We start from the raw sequence: 22,227 nt of genomic DNA, 5'->3' as shown, positions 1-22,227 counted from the left end.
ATGAGAACCCTCAAAGCATATCAGAAACATAATGTAAGAGCTAGAATTCAGGATCACATTAAAATTATTTGCTTTCCTGTTCCAGACTAAATTTGGTAGTAAAATTTTTTTGTAAAGTGCCAAGCTACTCACCGTACACATTTCTTGTGCTCCAAGGGTCATCTGCCCCCCCCCCCACCCCGGCCCACCGCCACCATCCCTTCCCTACCAGGCAGAAACTCTTTTGCCCTTATCTGTTGAAGAGGCAGTATGAGCAATAATAGGAAGGACCAAGGGTTTTTGCTAGTTGAGATAAGGATAGCTATACAGGGAGTTGACTTGCATTGATTTCCTGTACATGTATGTTACCTTCTAAGTTAATTGTTCTCGAACTATCCTTTTCTCTAGTTTCTGGTCCCCTTCTCCTATTGGCCTCAGTTGCTTTAAAGTATCTGTTTTAGTTTCTCTGCGTTGAGGGCAACAAATGCTACCTAGTTTTTTGGGTGTCTTACCTATCCTCATACCTTCCTTGTGTGTTCTCACTTTATCATGTGATCAAAGTCCAATCCCCTTGTTGTGTTTGCCCTTGATCTAATGTCCACATATGAGGGAGAACATACGATTTTTGGTCTTTGCTCCAAGACATTTTTAACAAAGTGTTTTGATCCACATTGAGCTCCACTAGCATAGGCCTAACTGTTTCATGCTATGTGTCATAAGCTAGCAGGTATGAGATCACTAAAGAAAACATCCAGCAATGATAAATGACACCTAAAACATAAATGATGATGAAGCATTTTGGCTTGATTTGTCATGTAATACTAGCTATGGAAGTCAAACTATGTAGCTTGTTTTTCCATGGGTTAATACTATATACAGATTCTAGACTACATAGACAGCTCCTAATATGTTCACAGTAATGTATAAAAGGAAAGATCTAATTGGCTGGGTGTGGTGGTGCCTGCCTGTAATACTAGCTACTTGGGAGGTGGAGATTAAGAGGATTGTGGTTCCAGGCTATCCTGAGCAAAAAGTTAGTGAGACCTCTTCTCAACTAACAACGTGAGGAGCATGGTGGTTTGAGTCTGGCCCTAGCCAAAAACATAAGACCCTATATGAAAACTAAGTATAAAGCAAAACAAAAGGCTGAGGGTGCAACTTAAGTGGTAGAGTACCTGCCTAGCAAGCAGGAGACCCTGAGTTCAAACCCTAGTATTTCCTTAAAAAAAATGCATTTAAAAAAATGAGCTTATACTTATTGGTTCAGGATCTAGCTATAAATATATGATGATTTTTCTAGAGCAGACAGCCTATTGTCTTTGGCTGCTAATTGGGCACTTGTTATATGCCCATTAACCTGTTTAGCAATATTACTATTCTCTGTCCTCCTTTATACATACACCTGGCTCTCTACTCTTAGGAGAAGTTATGTATTTAAAGTCTTGTCTTCACAGGACTCTTGTATAAAGTGACTGTTTAATATTGCTATTGCTTCACTGGGCAATCCATACTATTTTGCCTCTTTTACTCCTGAGGAGAAAATGATATGGGACCTGTAACTTGATTTAGGCATACTGTCTTAGACAATGAAATGATATGTTTTTTATGCTTTCAGTATGTTTTGGTTAATCCAAAGGATTGCTTTTGGCTTTTAGATAAGAAGACTATAGGCGAGGTAGACTCTTGCCACCTATAACTTTATAAAGAAGATAAAGAGACTCAAGATGTGGGGCGAAGGTCCCTACAAATATCCTGCTGGTTTCAAGTCTCAATTAGGTTTTCTTAAGCTGCTCAGACAGTAAGCTGGGTGCTGGCCCCTGAGAAGTTAGGGAGATGAAGATGTGTAGAGAGGCCACATATTTTAACTATGCAAGTGCAATGAATCATTTGCTAACAGGTAGGAAGTAGATTGCATGCAGACTACTCTGTATCTCATACAAACCTTTGTGTGCATAATTTTAAGATGAATTTATTAAATTAATTAAAAAACTTTTAATGCAATCATTAAAGGTAACTTAAAACATTTACTTCCAGAATCATTCTTACAGTCACTCTTATGGGATGAAGAGATCTTCTGGTTCTTACAAAGACCCACTGGTTAGTTTCACTGTCTTGCATCATAACTTACTGATTGCTTGTAGGTAACTTAAGAAGAGTACTTTGGTGTGCTCCTAAGGCATTATTAAAAGTCAATAATAGGGTGAAACATGATTTATAAGAACCTTATTAAAATAATTTTGTTTTTATTTGCAAGATTTAATAGCAGATTATCATATAATAACTATAGGGGCTAGAGTTAGGTTAGTATGGTCTGACAAGAAGCTCATCATCAATAGTTGGGTGCTGGTGGCTCACACCTATAATTCTACATGGGAGGCTGACACCGTGAAGATTGTAGTTTGAGGCCACTTTGAGGCGAAGATTGTAGTTTGAGGCCACTTCGAGGTCAGCACCATCAAAATACTTTGTGACACCCCATCTCCAAAGTAACCAGAGCAAAATGGACTTGGAGATGTGGCTCAAATGGTAGAGCACTTACTTTGCCTGCGTGAAGAAGCTCATCAGTGAGGTATTTTCATTTATGAGGTTATAAGGAAGTTACAGCTTCTGAGCTCCATGTTTCCTACCCTGAGAATAAGGTGAGGTCTCTTTCCTAGACTCTTTATCTTATGGAATCTAAGTTTGAGAGTTCTTCCCAGTTGGAGTTTTCAGGCCTCTCCCTGTAGAGAGATTCCGTGATTGGTAAGCTTTGCTAAGTCTGGCGGGGGGTGGGGGCTGTTCCTCACTGCTTCCCTAATTTTTTTTAGGTTTTTTAAAAGGTGACCATAGAGAGAATTCCCCTCTAAAGTAACAATGCATAGTCCCTAGTTTTTTTTTTTTTTGCCTTTAAGAAGCTTCATTTAGCTGCTCTGATCTCAAAACCATCACTTCCTTTAAATTATTGTTTGCATCCTCTTCATCCTTCCCCACTTTGACAAGTTGACTGATTTTGATTTCCCTTAGGTTACTTTTCACCAGATGAGGTATTGGGAATTCTGGAGAGAGGCAAGTCATGATGCCTAGTTGAGGGTATGGGTATGAGTGGGCAGTGATGCAGGAAGGCAGGGCCAAGAGTAAAGGTAGGAGGTAGGGGTATCCCTGAGTACATTGTCACCAGTGGAAAAAGAAGACTTCAAGTCAGAGATTGCATACATTTGCTTAACTTAGAGTGAAAAAGATGACGAAAGAAGTTGAAAAGGGAATTTTATAGATTTCACTCCTTCAGGTAACCAAATTGTGTAAAATGGTTGTTTTTCTATAGTGAACCTGCCATAGATGACTTAGACCAAACCATATTTAGTGTGTTCTCTTTTTCTCCTGTATCATAATTTATTCAGTTTATTTTGACAAATAATGGAACTAGGAACACTCTGGAACTGTTTTTAATCATTTCTCTGACTTTACCAAATGGATTATAAAAGTTGTAATTATTTAGCTATCCTACATTCTTAAGTATGACATGAGAATAAACTTATTTCCATTGCATTTATCTGAGTGTTTGTCTTGGTTTTAAAGTAAAAATAAGTTATGACTTAGTTTGAAAGAGTTAAAATTTAATACCAGCCTTTTTAAAGAAATTTGAAATAATTGTTACTTTCACTTTATCTTTAATATGAATCAATACTTTAAAGACATTGAGAGGAAGGAAGTTTTTCTTTGTGTCACATTTTTTCTTTGTGTATTTAAATATTAATCTTTATGTGTTGTTAGGTCAAAAACATTTAACCTAAGAAAAATGTGTTTAATTTTGCTTTTTGCAGAGTGGCCTCTACTTTGACCCGAGGAATTATAGCAGTCTTAGACATAGCAAAGCCACCTCTTCCTACTGCTTTTGGGTTTGTCTGAAGTTCTTTGGGTAGCATACTTTTAATCCCTTAATTTGCACTTTGACTATTTGTAACTAATCTGTGAGTTGCAGTATATATACCTGTTTTTGGTAACTGAATTCATATACGCCCTTGAGTGTACCTATCACAGGAGTTGCTGGTGGCTGGGATATGGCTACCATTTACCACACTTCCTGTGCCATGGCCCTCTTTTCGTCAGTGTTTCTTAGATTCCCACCTCACATCCTAACAGTAATCTTCAAAGACCCATATAAAATAGATGTATTTATTGAAGACTCTTCCAAGTGTTTCCTTTCCTTATGCCTTACAGTTGGCATTCAGAAAGATTTCCAATGTCAAGTTTTCTTACTTCATGTGTTTCTAAACTACCTTAAGTACTCAGGGGTTGCTAATGAATTATGGCATGTAAAAGCATAAAGTTAAGTCTTCTGCTGTCATTATGGTGAGACCAGTTCTTCTTTGCTTTGTTTTTTGGCTTACTTATTTTGTTTCATTTTTCTTTCTTAGCAGTCTTCTTCCCTCTACAGTGACCCTTTGGCAACATCTAAGAGTAAAAGGGTTAGTACTTTCTAAGAAGTGTTTTGCCTTCAGATCTATCACTTCCTTTTCTGCAGGTTTAATAATGCACTTTTTTCATAGGCCTCCCTTACTGCAAATTCTGGTCTGCTGAGAAGTACCAGTCTGGTTTGTATTTTCCTCTTTCATTGTGTGCACTGCTAGTGGGGCCACCGTGCTAACTCTGTGGCTTGACAGCTTTCCTCCAGAATAATCACTGATATGTGGCTTTAATGCCATGTGTACTGCAGAATGTGCTGCCTGTCTTAAGATACAGAACTTTAGGACATTTAAAATAAGCATGTTAGGGGGGTGCAGATGGTGGGGTCAGTCTAACTAGTGTACAATGTAAGGCTATTTGGTCTTGTTACAATTAGACCCCTATATACAATGAATATGTCTTAATAAAAATGGGAAAGAAATAAAAATAAATAAATAAATTTAACAAATAAGCATGTTCTCTTCACTGAGGTAGAAACTACTGACTATTGGTAGCCCATGTTTAGAACCTGTTTCCTACAAAGAAGATAGACTCACATGGGTTCTACCACATTGATGAAATGGCTGACCATGTAATGATTGCCATATTTTTATTTGGGGTAGCTGTGACCTTGACCATGCTAATTTAAATTCTAATAAGCAAGCAGGCTAGAAAAGCCAAAGCAATAGCCTTGTGTATTGTGTGAGTTGTTAGTTGGTTGCTTCCAGCTATTGTTTGTTGTGTGTGGCTCTGCCAGTGGACTAGAACCCTGAGGTTTTATTAGCTTAATTTTGTGGCAGTGGGCAAAATGTGCTCTGAACCTGTTTCCTTTTCTGCTCTGTTTCCTCTTTTGAGAGAATAAATTAATGTTATCCTAGTTTTATAATATGATGGTGAAAAAATGCTATTAACCAGTGTTGTTTTAAAATAAATGGTGATCTTGAAATTATAATGAGACTGATACAGCAATTTGTGTACATAAATGGGAGTTACCGTTTTCAGAGTCTTTTCTTTGAGAAGTTATATACTTACATCAGTCTTCAAAATTCTGGGGGGAACTGATTATTGCAAAAAAAGTTACTTTCAAAGTAACTTTGATGCTTAATAGATAAATGGTATTTCTTTTGGTCTTTAGGCATCATTGTATGATGGTGGACTAAATAACCCTTATGGTTCTCGAACAGTAAGTCTAAATGTGGAATTCATTAAGTCGGGGAGATGTAGGAGGTCATAGCTTGTTTACAAAGAAAAAAGTCATGTAATCTGACATACACTTACACTACAAAATGTGACCCGTTCATTTAGCTATCTAGTTGTGAAACTCTCACCCAAGCAGTGCAAGAGTGCCTGCTGAAAATTATGGGTTAAAGTATGAGGGGAGTAAGAAAAGAAACCTCTTCTCTTGCCCCTTAATTCCTCCTAAAGAAGTGTTGTGCAGTGCTTCGCAGGGCATCCCCTTCCTCTCCTCTCCCTCTTATCAAGGACTAGCGAATCCTGAGGGTTGGAGTGCTAGACCAGAGTGAAACAGTTACCTGCACCCTGGGAATCAAGGTCAAGGGTCACTAATTAGAAAAAGTAGCTGTGATATTATTGTAAAGCCTTTCTTCTTGGAATCTTTATAGCCATCTGAATACAGTTATTACTCATCAAGAATAAGTTCTGCCCGAAGCAGTCCTGTGGTGAGCTATCTAGTTTCTTGGCATGCTTTATAGGAACTTTTGGTTGTTTCATTAACCTGTACTCACAGTTCAGGATTTTGAAGATACGGTGTGTTTCACTATCTTGTGCATGGAGTCTACAAAATCACATACTAATTTGTCCTAATTGATAGTTTCTGTAGGAATGTGGCTTGGCATGTAATTTTTTAAATGAGTCTTGAACAATGGACTTAGGCAATTTTAAATTTTTTATGTTGTCGTTTGTGTGAACACCTTTTCAATACTGATAATTTAGAGTTGGGTTTGCTGCCCTAGCTTTCCCTTTGTTGCTTTCTGCACTGTGCCATTTCACCTATCAGCCCTTCTGATAGCTAATTAGTCCTTCTGTGCTAATTAGTCAGTGGAGGGAGAAGTAAAACAAACCACTTTTATCATTCCTGCATTTACTTATATTTTTGTCAATATGGGGGTTACTTATTTTTTTGTCAACTTAGGGCCTCACACTTGCTAGTCAGGCAAGTCTACCACTTGAGCCACTCCTCCAGCCCAAAGATATATATGGTCTTTGCATCTTTTTACAAATGTTAAATTTTTTTTATTCCCAAGGCATGACCAAGCGACTTGATGCAAAGCCTTGGACTTTTTTTTTTTTTTTTTTTTTGATGGTATTGTGGCTTGAACTCAGGGCCTCATGCTTGCTAGGCAGGTGCTCTACCATTTGAGCCACTCTCCTAGTCCCCACTTTAAAAATTGTTCTAATTCTAATTATCAAAATATTTCTGGAGTATTAAAATTTATTTTTCAATTTATACAAATAATATTAGTAAAGGAAGAATCCAAAGGAAAAGTCCCTGGACCAGTCTCCAAATGGCTTTGTTCTTTTATACCCTTTCAGATATATTTTGTACATGCATGAGTGCTTTTTATTTTGAACACAGTGGGTTCATATTCTGCATATACTGTTCCTCAGTGTTTCCTTAAACTATATTTGTATATCAGTACATGCAGATTTATTTCATTCTTTTTTTGACATTAAAAGTTTTTAAATAGCCATATCCCTTACTTTTTCTATGTAATGCTTCTTAAGAGATAAGTTTCATATCATCACATTCTTTTAAATGCAATATATTATTCCATTAATGCATAGACGTTTTAAAAGTCATTCCACTATTAATGGACATTTAGGTTGTCAGAGTTTTGCTGCTACAGACACTGGTACTATAAACATTTTTATCAGTGTCCATAAGTAGATCTGCAAGGTAAATGTGTATCATGAAATGGTTAGATCAAAGAGCATATGCATTTTAGTTATGATATATAGTGCCATACTGACAACCAAAAAGACTGTACTATTTTACATTCCCAATGACAAATGATGACTTTAGGAACTACCTTGTTATCTTTAATAATATGAAAACTGGAACAAACGATTACTAAGGCAGTTTCCTAATAATAAGATTGCTTTGTAAAGGAGAATAATGAACTACATAGGCTTTCTTTTACACTTATGTTTGGTTTAGTTCTGCCATTTCCAAGTGTCTTGGTATACAAAATGCCACTTGTATACCAAGAAAAAGTAACACAGGGATGTTTAAGGACATAAAAGCTTTTTCATATGAGGAGGAAGTTTGTTTTTATCCACTGTGTTATAAAATTCAGTGTGGCAATTTCCAGGCTTGGAAACATTTTAATGTACCAAGTGTGGTGGCTCCCTGCAAACTAAATTTCACACACACACACACACACACACACACATACACACACACAGTTACATATTTTAATATATTTATATAAATAAAAATACATGTATTTTGCAGTTCTGGGGTTTGAACTCAGGGTCTCATTTCTTGTTTAGGCAGGTGTTCTACCACTTAAGCCATGCTCCCAGCTCTTTTTTACATTAGTTACTTTCCAGATAGTTCTTGTGGTTTTGGCTGGGACTGGCCTCTGACTACAGTCCACCTACCTGTGCCTCCTGTGTAGCTGGAATTATAGATTTGTTTCACCAATCTGATAATATATTTTCAAATAAGTGTAGATCATTGTCCTTGTGAGCTGGCTAGATCCTATTTTATTTGCTACTTGGGTTCAGAGTTACTCTTTTTGTGATGCCAGAATAGTTTCTTAGTGATGTCAGAATGGAGATAAGCTACAAATACCAGAGATAAATCTGCTGTAAAGCAGCAAGGAGTCTGTCCCCACGTAGGGTAATATTTGAAACATCCCCAGTAGCTGCATAGGAATGAATAAAGAGAAGTATGAATCATCAGCTCAGTGTCCTTGCTGGTAGGAAATTGTCTTTGGTATATATTATTTCATTTAAAATATTCTTTTATTTTTCTTTACCAAACTAAAGCATTACATATATTTATTGACCCCTAATATGATCCCAAGGATCTGGATGTCTAAAAAGCTAACCTCCTTAGCTGATTTTGGCTAGTTTACACATGCCCTACCCTTGTGTTTAACTGAAAAGATAAAGTTCTACTTTTTCTTTGTGTGTTTTTATTTTTAGTAATAGTCCGTTATGCCTTGTAGCAACTTTTCTGTTTAATGGTGCACAGTAACTTGTGCCAATTATCATGCTTATATAGAGTTGTTTGTATTATGTGCTTGTAATTATGTGTCAGGCTTATAAGGAATTGGAGTGTTTTACATTGTCTGTGTTTAATATCCGTAGTTTATCGATGATGATACTGCAAGCATTGTGTCTTCTGATCGTGCCAATCATGGGCGAAGGGAGAGCGTGGTGAGCTTGGTTTGCATGCAAACAAATATGATGATTTTTAAAATGACAACAACAATAATACATACATACATATATTTGTATAAAGACAGCATAATCAAGAGCTGGTAGAGTGGCTCAAGTGGTAGAGTGCCTGCCTAGCAAGCGTGAAGCCCTGAGTTCAAACCCCAGTACTGCCAAAAACAAAACAAAACAAGACAACATAATCAAACCCACCAAACTCTGAAAATGGAGGAGGAGGGAAATAAGGCTATTGCCTTATTGGAGGGGGTTAACATGTTCAAAGTACACTGAACATATCTGTGGAATTATCACAGTGAAACCCTCTCATGTTATTAATATATGCTAATTTAAAAATAAGATAAAATAAAAAAGTGACAACAGTGAAGTCTACTGGAAAGTAAAATTTGCATTTGACAAAAATGAGTATTTTCCTGAAATTTAGTTTATATGAGTAATTTGTTTTATAACATATGGTCTTGAGAATATGAATCATATTTTTTTTGTTGTTGTTTTTCCTGTTAAATGAATTTATTTATTTATTTATTTATTTTTTTCATTTTTCTTTTATTATTCATATGTGCATACAAGGATTGGTTCATTTCTCCCCACTGCCCCCACCCCCTCCCTTACCACCCACTCCGCCCCCTCCCTCTCCCCCCACCAATACCCAGCAGAAACTATTTTGCCCTTATTTCTAATTTTGTTGTAGAGAGAGTATAAGCAATAATAGGAAGGAACAAGGGTTTTTGCTGGTTGAGATAAGGATAGCTATACAGGGCATTGACTCACATTGATTTCCTGTGCGTGGGTGTTACCTTCTAGGTTAATTCTTTTTGATCTAACCTTTTCTCTAGTACCTGTTCCCCTTTTCCGATTGGCCTCAGTTGCTTTAAGGTATCTGCTTTAGTTTCTCTGCGTTAAGGGCAACAAATGCTAGCTAGTTTTTTAGGTGTCTTACCTATCCTCACCCCTCCCTTGTGTGCTCTCGCTTTTATCATGTGCTCAAAGTCCAATCCCCTTGTTGTGTTTGCCCTTGATCTAATGTCCACATATGAGGGAGAACATACGATTTTTGGTTTTTTGAGCCAGGCTAACCTCACTCAGAATGATGTTCTCCAATTCCATCCATTTACCAGCGAATGATAACATTTCGTTCTTCTTCATGGCTGCATACATCATTTATTGATAAGTTCCCACTTTTTGTTCTTCATTGGTGTTTTATACACATCACCCAATTAATTGTAGAGGCAATGGCTATTTTAGAGGACAAACAGTAGAATTTCAAGTTATTCATTTAAGTCTGGAAATTTTCCAGAGCATCAGTGACATTTTTGTTATATTTAAGGAACTGATTTGGAAATTACATTGTTAGAGGATGATGTGTCAGCTTAGAGCTAGAAAAAATATCCTGAAAGGCTGCAATTCCTTTCAGAAACACAATCCACTTAATAGAAGTTGTGTTATGTGGAAGAAGGTAGAGAAAGGGAACACTGAGTGTGTGAGATTTATTGCCCAAAGTTCATTTACCTCATTAAAGCAGTTAGTTCCTTAGGCAACCAGTTAATGCTCATGCTCACAGCTGAAGGATAAAGAACAAACAACACCTGACAGCACCTGAGAACAATGCAAGGATTTTAGTGATGCTTGGGCTTTCATCCACTTTTATGACCTTTAAGTTTTTCTTTGTATTTACAATGGAGATGTTAATGGCTTTCTACTTTGCAGGTAGACTTAATATGTGGATTAAATGAATTACTATTTAGAAATTACCTATAAAAGTTCTGAGAGAGTAGGTAATAAATATTAGGTATGTATAATCTAAGTTACATTATTATTACTATGAATAAAAATATCATTGTTTGATTGTATTAGCTCTTAGCAAAACTTTATACTTTTAAGCCTATTATGTCTCTGTGGATGGATTTCTGAATCCTTCCTCCAGGAGAAGAGTTTCAAAGAAAGGTAAACAGTCAGTTTAGGTGAACAATAACTGATGAGTGAGGTAAAACTAATTTATTAATTTGCAAGGTGTTCATGGAGTGCCTGTTATGTTTGAGAAACTGTGTTAAGTGCTAGGAATAATGTGTTAAACCAGAGAGAGCAAATTTCTGACCTTGTGGAGCTCATATCCTAATGAAAGAGATAGGAAATAAGCTAGTAAAGAAAGGAACACAAGAGAGAAATCAAAAGCAGGTGATGTAATATGGAACATTGAAGGGCCTTTTGGGTGGAGGTCACAAACAGCAGCCCTGAAGTGTGAGTTGTTGCTGGGGGTGGGTGGGCGGGGTAGAAGCTTTCCAGACCAGGTAATAGCTGGGCTAGTTGGAGAACCAAAAAGAGGTCAGGGTTTCCTTTCCATTGTCATTTTGTCCTATATTTCCTTGTCTTGTGGAATATAAAAAAAGGGAATTGTGAAAACTGGGCATTACCAGAGTTGATAGCTATAATGAATTATAAATTTTGTGAAATATAGAGATGTCAGGTAGATACCATCCTAGAAACCCCCCTGTTGAGAATGCTGGAACATGGGAGATTTGCTTGCCCTCAGGCAGTAAATGATCTCTAGTCTAGAATTACAGTCAATATGAATGAAAGAGCTTATTTTAGGGAGTTTAGAAATCATTCCTCCCTTTTTATTTTTTCCTATTTTTGGGCAGGCTTAATTGCAAAAGTTTCCTCATTTCATTTCATGATACTTTATTATACATTGAAATTAAAATAAGCAAAACAGTTTTTATCCTCACTTTTAACTTTTTCTTGCCTTTTAAAGCATCTCATTTTTTCTGACTGATAGGTTTCTGCTGCTGATTACTTTAGTCGCTCAAATCGTAGGGGGAGTGTTGTCTCTGAGGTGGATGATGGCAGTGTCCCAGATTTGATCAGCGTGAGTGTATTGCATGGAGTGATTATGTTGTCTGAGGCTTGTGACTTAACAGCTAATAAACAGTAGGTATTTAAAATTAGGAGCTTAATTTAGTCCCTAGGATATATTTGAACATACTAACATAAAGTGCAGTTAATTGTTTTGGAATATATTTACTAATACATCCTTTAAAAAAATAAACTTTTTTCTTCCCTTGTGGAAAATTTGTCCTATGGAACCCATCAGCAGCTTCAACAATTGCCATTATTTTTGCTAATTTTGTTTCGTCTTTTTTTTTCCTCTCTTTATCTGAATTATTTTAGAACAAATCCCATGCATACCATTTTCTAATAAGTAGTTCAATATGTATCGCTAAAAAATATTTTCAGATCAATATCATTTTTATACCTGATGAATTAAAAAGTACTTCCATAATACTGTCTAATACTTAGTCCATATTCAGGTTTCCTGATTGGTCTTAATTTTTTTGTTCCTTTTGGTTTTGTTGAATCTGTAAAGTGACAAGTATTAAAAGTAGAGTAGTAAAATATACTACTTAGTAAAGTGCTACTAGTTTTCAGAAACTGGAAATAACCTGAAGGTATTTTAAACATGAATTACGATATTGTTTTGAAGATGTGTGCTTATCCATTGCTTTGTTTGTCTTTGAGAACTAGTTGAGGGGAGAGATTGTCATTAGAGACTTTGAGGCATTTTGTCTTCATGAAGGAACCTCAGCCAGCAAAATAGGTCCTATCTGCTCATCTCACCTCTGGGATTCCTTCCCTCTGTTGCTATAATGAGTGTTGTTTTGCCCAGAGATAAGTGCTGTCATGATTGTCAAGTATGTTAGAAGGGATGAGCTGCAGCATTTTTTCCTGGAAAAATTTAATTTTTAAATGTGAAAATCATTGCTTGTAACTGTTATTTCAGTCTGTGTATAAAATAGCTATTTTTGAACTAATTTAATCCTAGAAAATAACTGTTAAGTGTGGTCCTTCAATAGTCCAGACTTTTGGTTCTGAAATTTGGCTGTGAAGCAGTATCATCATGGGTCACATCAAGGACTCTGTCTACATGTTAAATTATAAGACTGGTTTTGTAGTTATCCCCTTGGAAATTACCCATTTTATTATCCTGATCAACAATATCTTTTTTTCATAGATATAATCAGATGTATTGTATATATACCTGTTCTCTTAACAGTTTTGCTTCTGTCAGCCTCTGATTTATGATGTCTGAATTAGTGATAATACCCTCTTTACATTTATTTCTTGGCATTTTACTTTAGTAATTACTTAGAAATGAAAAGGTTGAGAGCTTTTTAAAGTCTCCTCCTGCCTCTACCAATTAAATATAACCTTTAATGTAAGCAAAAGAGTCTGTTGAACAGAGCTTTGCTAATCTGCCTATTATTTTATAACCTATAAGTCACTGACTTTTCTATTTCTAAATGGCTATACAAGTGCCTATGTAATATCCTTAATTTTGCCTCTTTGCAAAGCTTCAAATACTTGCTAGGACTATCTCTAGAGCAAAAAGCTTCCTAATAGTATTTCTTATACAGATTATTCAGACAAATAAAAGGGGGGCTTGATGTTGATTACTCCTGCGCCCCCCCAGCCTTTTAAAGATAAGCTGAAACTTTCATTTTCATGTGAAATATTCTGATTTAAAATGCTGACAGTGAATTTAAAAACTTAGAAGATACTTTCTGGCTACCACATTGTGAAACAAATATATCTTTACAGGCTGATAGTTAATAACTTCTGAGCTAGGAGGTGTACAGGGTACAGGCCCTGATTCTGTAAACTATATAGTATTTATGGTTACCCTAGTTTTATTTGGCTAAACTGTACTGCAAAACTATAAACCTCACTGTAAAATGATACAGTATTTACAGTTGCCTTGTCTTATTTTTCTTCTTTATTGGCTTTATTTGTGTTCTCCAGGTCAGGCTAGAATAAAGGAAAAGAATATAAACTACTAAAATGTTTCTGATTGTTAATAATTGACCCAGTTTTAATGGTATCCTCAGTCAGTTTTGCTTTAGGGTATTATTAAAATTGATAATTCTTTTCCTTTCTGCATAGGGAATCAGATCTTCTGTTTTCTGTTTTTCTTCTCCACCCCCAATCTGTTTTTTTTCTTTGTGGGACTGGGGTTTGAACTCAACTTCTAACTTGAAAAGCAGGTGCTTTACCTCTTGATCCATCCGCCAGTCTGTTTTGCTTTGGTAATTTTGCCGGGGGGAGTCTCACAAATTATTTGCCCAGGCTGGCTTTGAACCTTGATCCTCTTGATGTCAGCCTCCCAAGTAGCTAGGATTATAGGTGAGCCTCTGGTGCCCAGCTCTCAAATGATTATGGGATAGCATTACCATTACAAGTTGATGATGCGTAAACTAAAGATCTGAAATCTGGAATGTTCTAAAATCTGAACGTTTTTGAGCAATGACATGATGCCACAAGGGGAAAATCCGATACCTGATTTCATGTGGTGGGTTCTAGTCAAAATTTAGACTTGGTATTTACACCAAAAATACTGTAAAATTACCTTCAGTCTATGTGTATAAGATGTATATGAAACATGAATTTTATGTTTACTTGGGTCGCATCCCCAAGACATCTCATTTGCCACTATTCCCAAATCCAGAAAAATAAATCTGAAATCTGAAACACTCTGGTCCCAGACATTTCTGATAAGAGATATTTAACCCATATATATATATACACATATATATATATGTTAGATGTTAACAGAAAATTAGGATCTAATGACTACATTGAGCAGATCACACTATAAATGCTTTATTAGACTACAGTTTTATACTTTAAACATGATATGAATTTTATCCCATTTAAAAAGCTTTTTTCAGGATCTTGCAGACTTTCCAGGCATCATTATGAACATATGTAGATTTCGCTGCTATTGAATCCACAAGGCTTTTAGAATACTAGGTTTTACCTAGCTTTATATAGTACAAGGATGCTCAGAAGTGACAAATTAAGAGTCTCTGGACAAGTCACTGCAGCCAGAACAAGAGGACTGCGGCATGGTTGCTCTGGGCATTTTTTGCTGGTTTAACAATCCCTGATGTTTGGCGCATGATCAGTTTGGGCTGTGACAATTGGGATCTGTTAGAATATACTGAACATAATAAAATCAGTATTATGATGATCTAATTGAGTAATGCAGCTTCTGAAATGTGAGATTATTCCAAAGTGATGGTCTACTAGAAAATGGGTGAGTTTGGAAGTCATTTTTATGAGGCAGATATGAGGAAGGATTTCAAATAGACTTAAAAGTTTGTTTTAATTTTGAATGGTGCTTGTTTTTCTCAACTCATTAGCAGAAAAGAGTTAGAAAATACTGATGAAAATAAGGCAATTTATTAAAATACAATATTTCTTTTACCTTGAAGAATAACATTAAATATTAGGCAGTGTGTTTTACTAGTACAGATTTGAGGGAGAATTATTATTGGCAATACTAATAAATTTCAACTACTGTCATTGTTTGTTGAAAACCATTTCACATGTTGTTAAAAAAAATCCAAATAGAATAGTTTATTGGGGAGTATTACAGTAAAAAAGTAGCAAAAAAAGAGTTAAATACCTGAAAACAGTATTTATATTACCAATATAGTACTTCTAATGAAAAGGTTTTTAAAATTATTACCCACATGATGGATGTCGGTAATAAACTTTCAGATATGAGGAAATCAGTGTGAAGTGATCTGAGCAGACCCAGAAATAATGATGTTTCATGTTTTCATTTTTCAAATCTCTTTCCTCTGGATTGGGCTGGGAAGGTTGGTCCTTTAGTAAATCCCCATGTGACTTTTTCTTCTTACTGTACTTGCGATAGCTTATGCAGGTAAATAATAATAACACTAGAGTTCATAAAATGGAGTTTGAATCCAATTCTGGCATGTACTAATTGTTCAACCTTCAGCAAAATTTTTCACCTCTGAATTTTTTCACATCTATAAAGCCATGGTTTCAGATGAGACCTTTAATGTGGTATTTCCTTTCTTGATATACTATCTGAAAAATCCTTAAGACCTATCAGTGGAATATAAGTTAACTTAATTATGGCATGTTGAGATAATAGACTATTATGAACCTAATAAGATGTATTAGGTAAGTCTGTAAGTATTGGTGGTATATAATGCATTTATTCATTTATCCAGTAGAATTTTGAGTCCTATATGCTAGGTGCTATTCTTGGTATTAGGAACACAGAAAAGAACATATAGACATAAGGCTTATATGAAAGAAAGATCAGACCATAAACAAATGAATAAATATCATGTGTCAGGGAATAATAAATGCCATGAAAAAAAAATGAAGTGCTTTCTTAAAACTTTGAGACTTTTGATTGTGCCTGAAACACTATTATTAGAATTTTTAAAGAGGTTGGTTGCCTTTTGCAATTAGAAGTCACAGTATGGCATGGTAGGAAGAAGCCTGGTTCTCATACCTTTTTGTGCTATTTCAATTTTTTTTTGGTGGGATGGGGTTGGAGATCATATGTGTATGTGTCACTTAAAAAAACAAAATATCCTTAATGATGTGAGGAAAAAATATGTTGTTGTCTTTAGTGTGGTCTAGTTCAGTCTGAATATTTTGGGTAAGTGTCACTAAGTAGTTTTATCTATCTGTACCACATCGTAATAATGTTTAAAAATATATGATTTTGGCTTTTGGCTTTAGTTGACTTTTGTTTTGCTATACACAGGTTTTTTTTTTTAAATTGATATTTGAAGTGTTAAAGCTGAAGTTTTTCTTTAATGTATTTTAAATACCATGAAAAGAAAATCTATCATTCTAAACTTTTGAGTAAACACAAGCTTGCTTACTGCATGTCTTCCTTGAGATAAGAATTATAGTTCTTGACATTTTGTCTTTGTATCTTAACTTTATTTCAAAATTCAGTATGTTTGTTTTTAGGTTCCAATCATCACTGAACTTGGAGAACTCAAATGAGCTCATTTCTCCCTCCCTGCCTCCCCCCCAAAAACCCCAACATGCTAACTACCTTCCTTGATTTTTACCTTTGTTCCTTTCTAGTTGGATGAAAAATCTGATAAACAGTATGCTGAAAATTACACAAGGGTGAGTATATGAATTTCTGAGGGAATTAAGATCTCAAGGTCAGTTAAACTTTCTGTGTCTTGTTCATTCTTTATTTTAGTCCATTTGGTCTGATAGAGCTTGCTTTTCTTCCCTTCATCTATTTCCTGTCCTTGACCCTCAAAATTCCTCTGAAGTTAAATCATGTGAAACCCTGGGAAGAGAAAAGACTACATTTCATTAGCTGTCACCTCTTAAGCTTTTGGCTGTTCTTTTGATTCTCATTCCTCTAGAAATTGATCTTGAGAAGCTATAAAACACTGAAAATGGTGTGCTTAGGAATGGTGGGGACAAACTCAGGTTTTTTTTTTTTTTTTCTTTTATAGATAAATTATTTCTTAACTCCTTTCTAAGAGTTGCTTTTATGGTAAAGTTTCCACTTTTTTTCTAAAAGTAGTTTTAGAAAGTTATGGAAATTATTTGTCAGGGTTAATTAAACCTCTTAGGTTATACTTGAGAAAGATCAGCTTTGTCTAATAAAAATATAATGCAAACCAGAATTGTAAGTTTAAAATTTCTGATATCTTACTAAAAAAGTAAAGAGAAGCAAAATTAATTTAAATAATATTTAAATCCAAATATCTAAAATATTTTGACATACTCTTTTTTTCCACACTAAGCCTTTGAATTCTGGTATGTATTTTATACTTAAATCTCAATTTGGACTAGCCGTATTTCAAGTGCTTTTGGCTAGTACATTAGACGGCATAGGTCTCTGCTGTTTTTTAATCAATAGCATACTTTTGGGAAAAGGAGTCTAAATTCTTAGTGATCTGCAGTTTTGCTCTCAGCTACAAATAGACTCTCCCATCTTTATCAACAAAGGATTAGAAAAAGAAGAGATTCTTTTTTTTTTTAATTGTGGTACTGGGATTTGAACTCAGGGCCTCATGCTTGCTTGGCAGGCGCTCTACCACTTGAGCCACAGCCCTAGCCCCAAGAAGAGATTCTTGAGCAATTTTAGGAACTAAGTAGGGCAGTGTTAATTAGCATATCAGTTATAAAGTTCTGAAACTTCTCTGAGTTAATCTGATGTGGTCATTTAAGTATTGTTTGAATGTAGCAAAGATAAAAACCAAACAACTTCCATAAGAACTATTTCCTTCTTGGTTATTTTGAGTTCTAGACTCTAATAAAGTGTTTAATGAAGTTATGTTTGGTATGCCTGGGCCCTTCTCTAGATGCCTCTTCCCCGAAAACTATTCTAAATTGTCTATCAATTGACTTGGTAACTTTTGACCACACTTTAAGGAAACAAAACTCAGACATGTCATATTTCTCTCTAGCCTTCATCACGAAATTCTGCCTCAGCAACAACCCCTCTAAGTGGAAACTCATCCAGACGAGGAAGTGGGGACACCAGCAGCTTAATAGATCCAGACACTTCATTAAGTGAATTGCGGGTAAACCTCAGTTTGGTTTGGTTTTTAAAAAGTTTTGGTTCCTTTGATTTCTGGAGCATTTAACTTTTAATGTGACTTACTAAGAATAAGAAGTATGGTTTCCTTAAAGAAATGGCTAATATAACTCAAAATTTTTTCTTGAATGTTTCAGAACCTGAAAGGAAGAAGATTAGATAATTCTCTTTTCTGCCCTCTTTCCTAAAAATTTGATGATATTAAAGTGAAGTCTGCCAGTGCCAAAACCTTTTTGGTATATATGTAAAACTAATTCAGAATTAACTTGCCATATTTTAAATGGAAAATATGTGGATTTACAAAGAACCAGACTATAGGATATTTTAATCTTTTGCACCTTTGTATTCAGCTGCTTGAATACAGTTCCTTCAGCTTTTCATTGTAATAGAAGTGTAATAATATTTGGGTCACAGAAATACCTGAAATAATGAAAAGCTTATTTGACCTATTGGTTGAGTCTCTATCCTAATTAACTCTTTTATTTGGAAGATGAGAACTATATTATATATACTTGTCTTTTTTGCCGAACCTGCTATTTGTAAGGAGTGGGAGAAGGATAGTAAGATGAACTGTATTCCTTCATTAAAAGTTTATTGAACACTTGGCTCTGGAGAGTTAGTTAGCAAAACACATTCTGACCTTCAGGAGGTCACTGTTTCATAGAGAGGACAAACTGATTCATACCAGTAAAACCAGGTGGTATGAGATGATGATAGCAAGAATAGGAATGGAATCATCTAAATTAGAGTAGGAGAAGAGATAACAAAAAGCCTTTCAGAGAAGGCAAACTGTGAACTAAGATTTGGAGGAAGGAACAGAATTAATCAAGCAAAGAGATTGAATGGAAAGGCTTTCTCAGATGAATTCAGAAAAAACCAAAACATTATTTAAACAGCAAAATTGTCTTAGGGTAGGATGAGAAATAAAGAGGAGTTGTGAGTGAGAAAGAAGACTGGAGAAGAAGTCAGGATTCAAATCACAAGGCATCTTCTTTGCTAGCCTGAGAGGAATTCCGTTTACCTTGATAAATGTGCTATATTAAATAGGGGAGCAATACTCTCTGATATGCATTCTTAAAAGTTAACTTTGGTCACAGTTCAGAGGAAGTATTGGAGAATAGTAACCCTGTGGTTGAACAGTGAGGATTGAGGTGGGCAAGTCAAAACTGTCACAGGAGAGAAAATATGAGAAACTTGCTCTGAAGTAAATATGTGAGGCTGGAAGTTGATTAGGCAATAACTGGAGGAGAGAAGACTAGAGAAAGTTTCTACTTTCTTTTAAAGGTGAAATTGTTTATTACTTTCATGGGTTGGCTTGAGGAAGGTTGAAAAGGAGAGGATAGGTGACTGTAGAGTGCCTGAGGCAAGAGGAGAGTGGGGCTCAGGCTGACCTGGCTAGAGGTTCCCTCTGACAATAGAGAAGGAGGTATAATGGTACTTGAATATGATTGTGGGTCAGGTGGGAACAGGAGTCTGGTTTGTAAAAGTGGGATGGAAGTCAGGGGAGGTTGGAGTGGTTTGGAATGGTGGCAGAGAAGGAGAGTTGGACCCAGGCCAGCATGGCCATGGATTTGAAGATGTTGGTGTTTACCAGGTGTAAGTGCTGGGGTATAAAGTTAGACAAGGCAAATTCTTGCTTTTAGGTGCTACATTCTAGTGGGATAGAAGAACACAAGACAAAGCCTTGCAGCCTCAGACTTGCTGTTGTTGTAGTACTTGATGCTCTTTTTTTCTTCTTTGTGAAAATAACTTCCTTGAAGGAAGTGAGGCTTTTGTGTCCTAGCAACTCTGTACTGATAGGTCCTCTGAAAATAATCTGCTGAATGAATCAATGAGGAAAAGACAAATCCACAAGGCATGGAATGATGGGGGCAGGGAAGTACAATACCAAAAATGTGTACGATTGGCTTTTCACCATCAATACTGCTTGTAATTGCAGAATCATATGTAGGGCCCTGCTGCAGTTATGTCCCACCTAAATTGAGAATTCAGAATTGGCCTTATATAACAGAAATGGGCACAAGGGAAACAATATTTTCCATTTAAAATTTGGCCTAGTTAACTTTTCTTATAGGTATTATGGTAACATTTGGAGCATAAGCTTTTCTCATCATTTAAATGATATCCTCAGGATAGAATATGTCATTTAACATTGTATTCAAATTGTTTGTGTTTAACTTCTCTCCCTCCTAAATTAATTGAAAGATAACTTTCTTCATATACATTTTTATTATAGTTTTTGAAACTTACAAATAGATCAGTAAAATTTGCTTCTAATTTACTATATATTTTACTAGTTTTAGGCAAGACATGCTGAAAGTTATTTGTGATTTATTATTAAAAAGTGTATGTTAAAAATGTTAGAATTTATATGCTTTTTTCCATATGTAGCCCTCCCCCTTTTGTTATGCTGTTTTTAATGGAATTTAATGCCAAGAAAATATGACGCTAGTTTAATTCACCAGTCTTTTCCCAGCCCCACTATCATCTGACCTGTTTGTCCCTTTCAGTGGTTTGGAGTGGGAGTTACATTTTTCTATTTTGATTTCTGTACTTTTAGTCTGGAATATACAAAAGTAAGTCTTTCATCCGATTCCTTTAAGTCTGAAGATATGTTTGTGCGTCGTTTATGCAATGGTTCGTTCCTATGTCCTGCAGGATATCTATGACCTGAAGGACCAGATACAGGATGTAGAAGGGAGATACATGCAGGGGCTTAAAGAACTTAAGGTACAGAGCCCATTGTGTAGCCCATGCATGCTCTGTATGCAGAACTGTTGGTAATGGTGGTTTCATGAGTTCTTTTAACCCACTGCACATAGCTTTACTAACAGTGTTTGTCTTTCAAGCATGTGCTTACCCTGCAAAGCATAAGAAAGGTGAACTTTTAATCTTTGCTTATGTTTAAATGTTTTAGTTCAGTCTTTTTGAAATATTCAGCAGAAGATATTATACCTTATAGTTTTGGGGTTTTTTTTTTTTTTTTTTTTTTTAGAACAGGGTCTTGTTTTGTGGCCCAAGCTTGCTTTGAACTTGCAATTTTCCTGCCTCAGCCTCTTGTGTGCTGGGATTACAGGTGTGCATCATCAAGCCACTCCTTACAGTTTTTAAGATTAAATATTTATATGTCTCTTGTGTCTCAGCCATACAAAATTAAATTGGGAAACACCTAAAAAATGTTCTAAGAATATTTTTACTGAGAGTTGGACCTTAAAATTCTTCCCAGCTAAATGAAAACATATTGCTTAAATCTGTCACCACATTTAATCAGTGTTAAAAGTGGAAGGAGAAAGCATTGTTGTGTATGTCCCTTTGGGAGGAAGGAACTTGAAGGCATGCAGTCTGTATTTTCTTTTGCTTAGATTTTTTTTTTTTAATCTGTGTGTCAAGAAGGATTATACACCTCTCTAGTACTTTAATGACTTTGGAAGTAAATTTAAGTGGACTTTTTGTTTTCCCAGCAAGGATGACTACCAATTTTCAGTATAAATATGTGAGACAGACATCTGGTTATAAATGGCATTTGGTTATCATGTACTTCTTTTCCTAGTATCATGAAGAAACCAAGGATTTCTCTGAACACTAATTTAAAATTGTAACCGGTACCAAGTCTCTAAACCAGCAAAAGTAAAGTACTCAGAAAAGTGACTTAGAGCCAGTTGCCAGTGGCTAACGCATGTAATCCTAGCTACTAGAGAGGCTAAGATTGATAGGATTGTGGTGTGAGGCAAGCCTGGGCAAATGGGGCCCCAAGCTATATGGGAGGCTGACATTGGGAGAATCATAGTTCCAAGCCAGCCTGGGAGAAAAAAAAATTTGTGAGATCCCATCTCACATGAGATGACATGTGCCTGTCATCCCAGCAATGGCAGGAAACATAAAATAGGATGAAGTGGTCCAGGCTGGCCTGGGTAAATGTTGAGACCCTATCTCCAAAATAACCAGAGCAAAAAGTGCTGGAGGCATGACTTAAGAACTGCCTTACAAGCCTGAAGCCCTTA

The 22,227-nt window shown here is 35.8% G+C and overlaps 1 protein-coding gene across 40 annotated transcripts in view; it reads left to right on the top strand.

Moving 5' to 3' along the window:
• Positions 1-22,227, top strand: part of Lrrfip2 (LRR binding FLII interacting protein 2) — a 118,121-nt gene that overhangs the window by 58,465 nt on the left and 37,429 nt on the right. For 19 of the 40 annotated variants that reach the window (XM_020168961.2, XM_074074176.1, XM_074074166.1 and 16 more), the window contains 11 exons: positions 2,014-2,076; positions 3,780-3,854; positions 4,374-4,424; positions 4,506-4,550; positions 5,537-5,584; positions 6,024-6,080; positions 8,740-8,808; positions 11,603-11,692; positions 16,747-16,791; positions 18,096-18,212; positions 20,885-20,956. In XM_020168961.2, the coding sequence (XP_020024550.2) occupies positions 2,014-2,076; positions 3,780-3,854; positions 4,374-4,424; positions 4,506-4,550; positions 5,537-5,584; positions 6,024-6,080; positions 8,740-8,808; positions 11,603-11,692; positions 16,747-16,791; positions 18,096-18,212; positions 20,885-20,956 (732 nt within the window). The remainder of the gene's footprint in view (positions 1-2,013; positions 2,077-3,779; positions 3,855-4,373; positions 4,425-4,505; positions 4,551-5,536; positions 5,585-6,023; positions 6,081-8,739; positions 8,809-11,602; positions 11,693-16,746; positions 16,792-18,095; positions 18,213-20,884; positions 20,957-22,227) is intronic. The other 21 variants (XM_074074185.1, XM_074074191.1, XM_074074189.1 and 18 more) reach the window with 10 other exon arrangements.

The sequence above is a fragment of the Castor canadensis genome, chromosome 5 (genome assembly GCF_047511655.1).
Source record: "Castor canadensis chromosome 5, mCasCan1.hap1v2, whole genome shotgun sequence".
Classification (NCBI taxonomy): domain Eukaryota; kingdom Metazoa; phylum Chordata; class Mammalia; order Rodentia; family Castoridae; genus Castor; species Castor canadensis.
The sequence above is the reverse complement of the archived record's forward strand: the minus strand, read 5'-3'. Positions and strand labels throughout refer to the sequence as shown.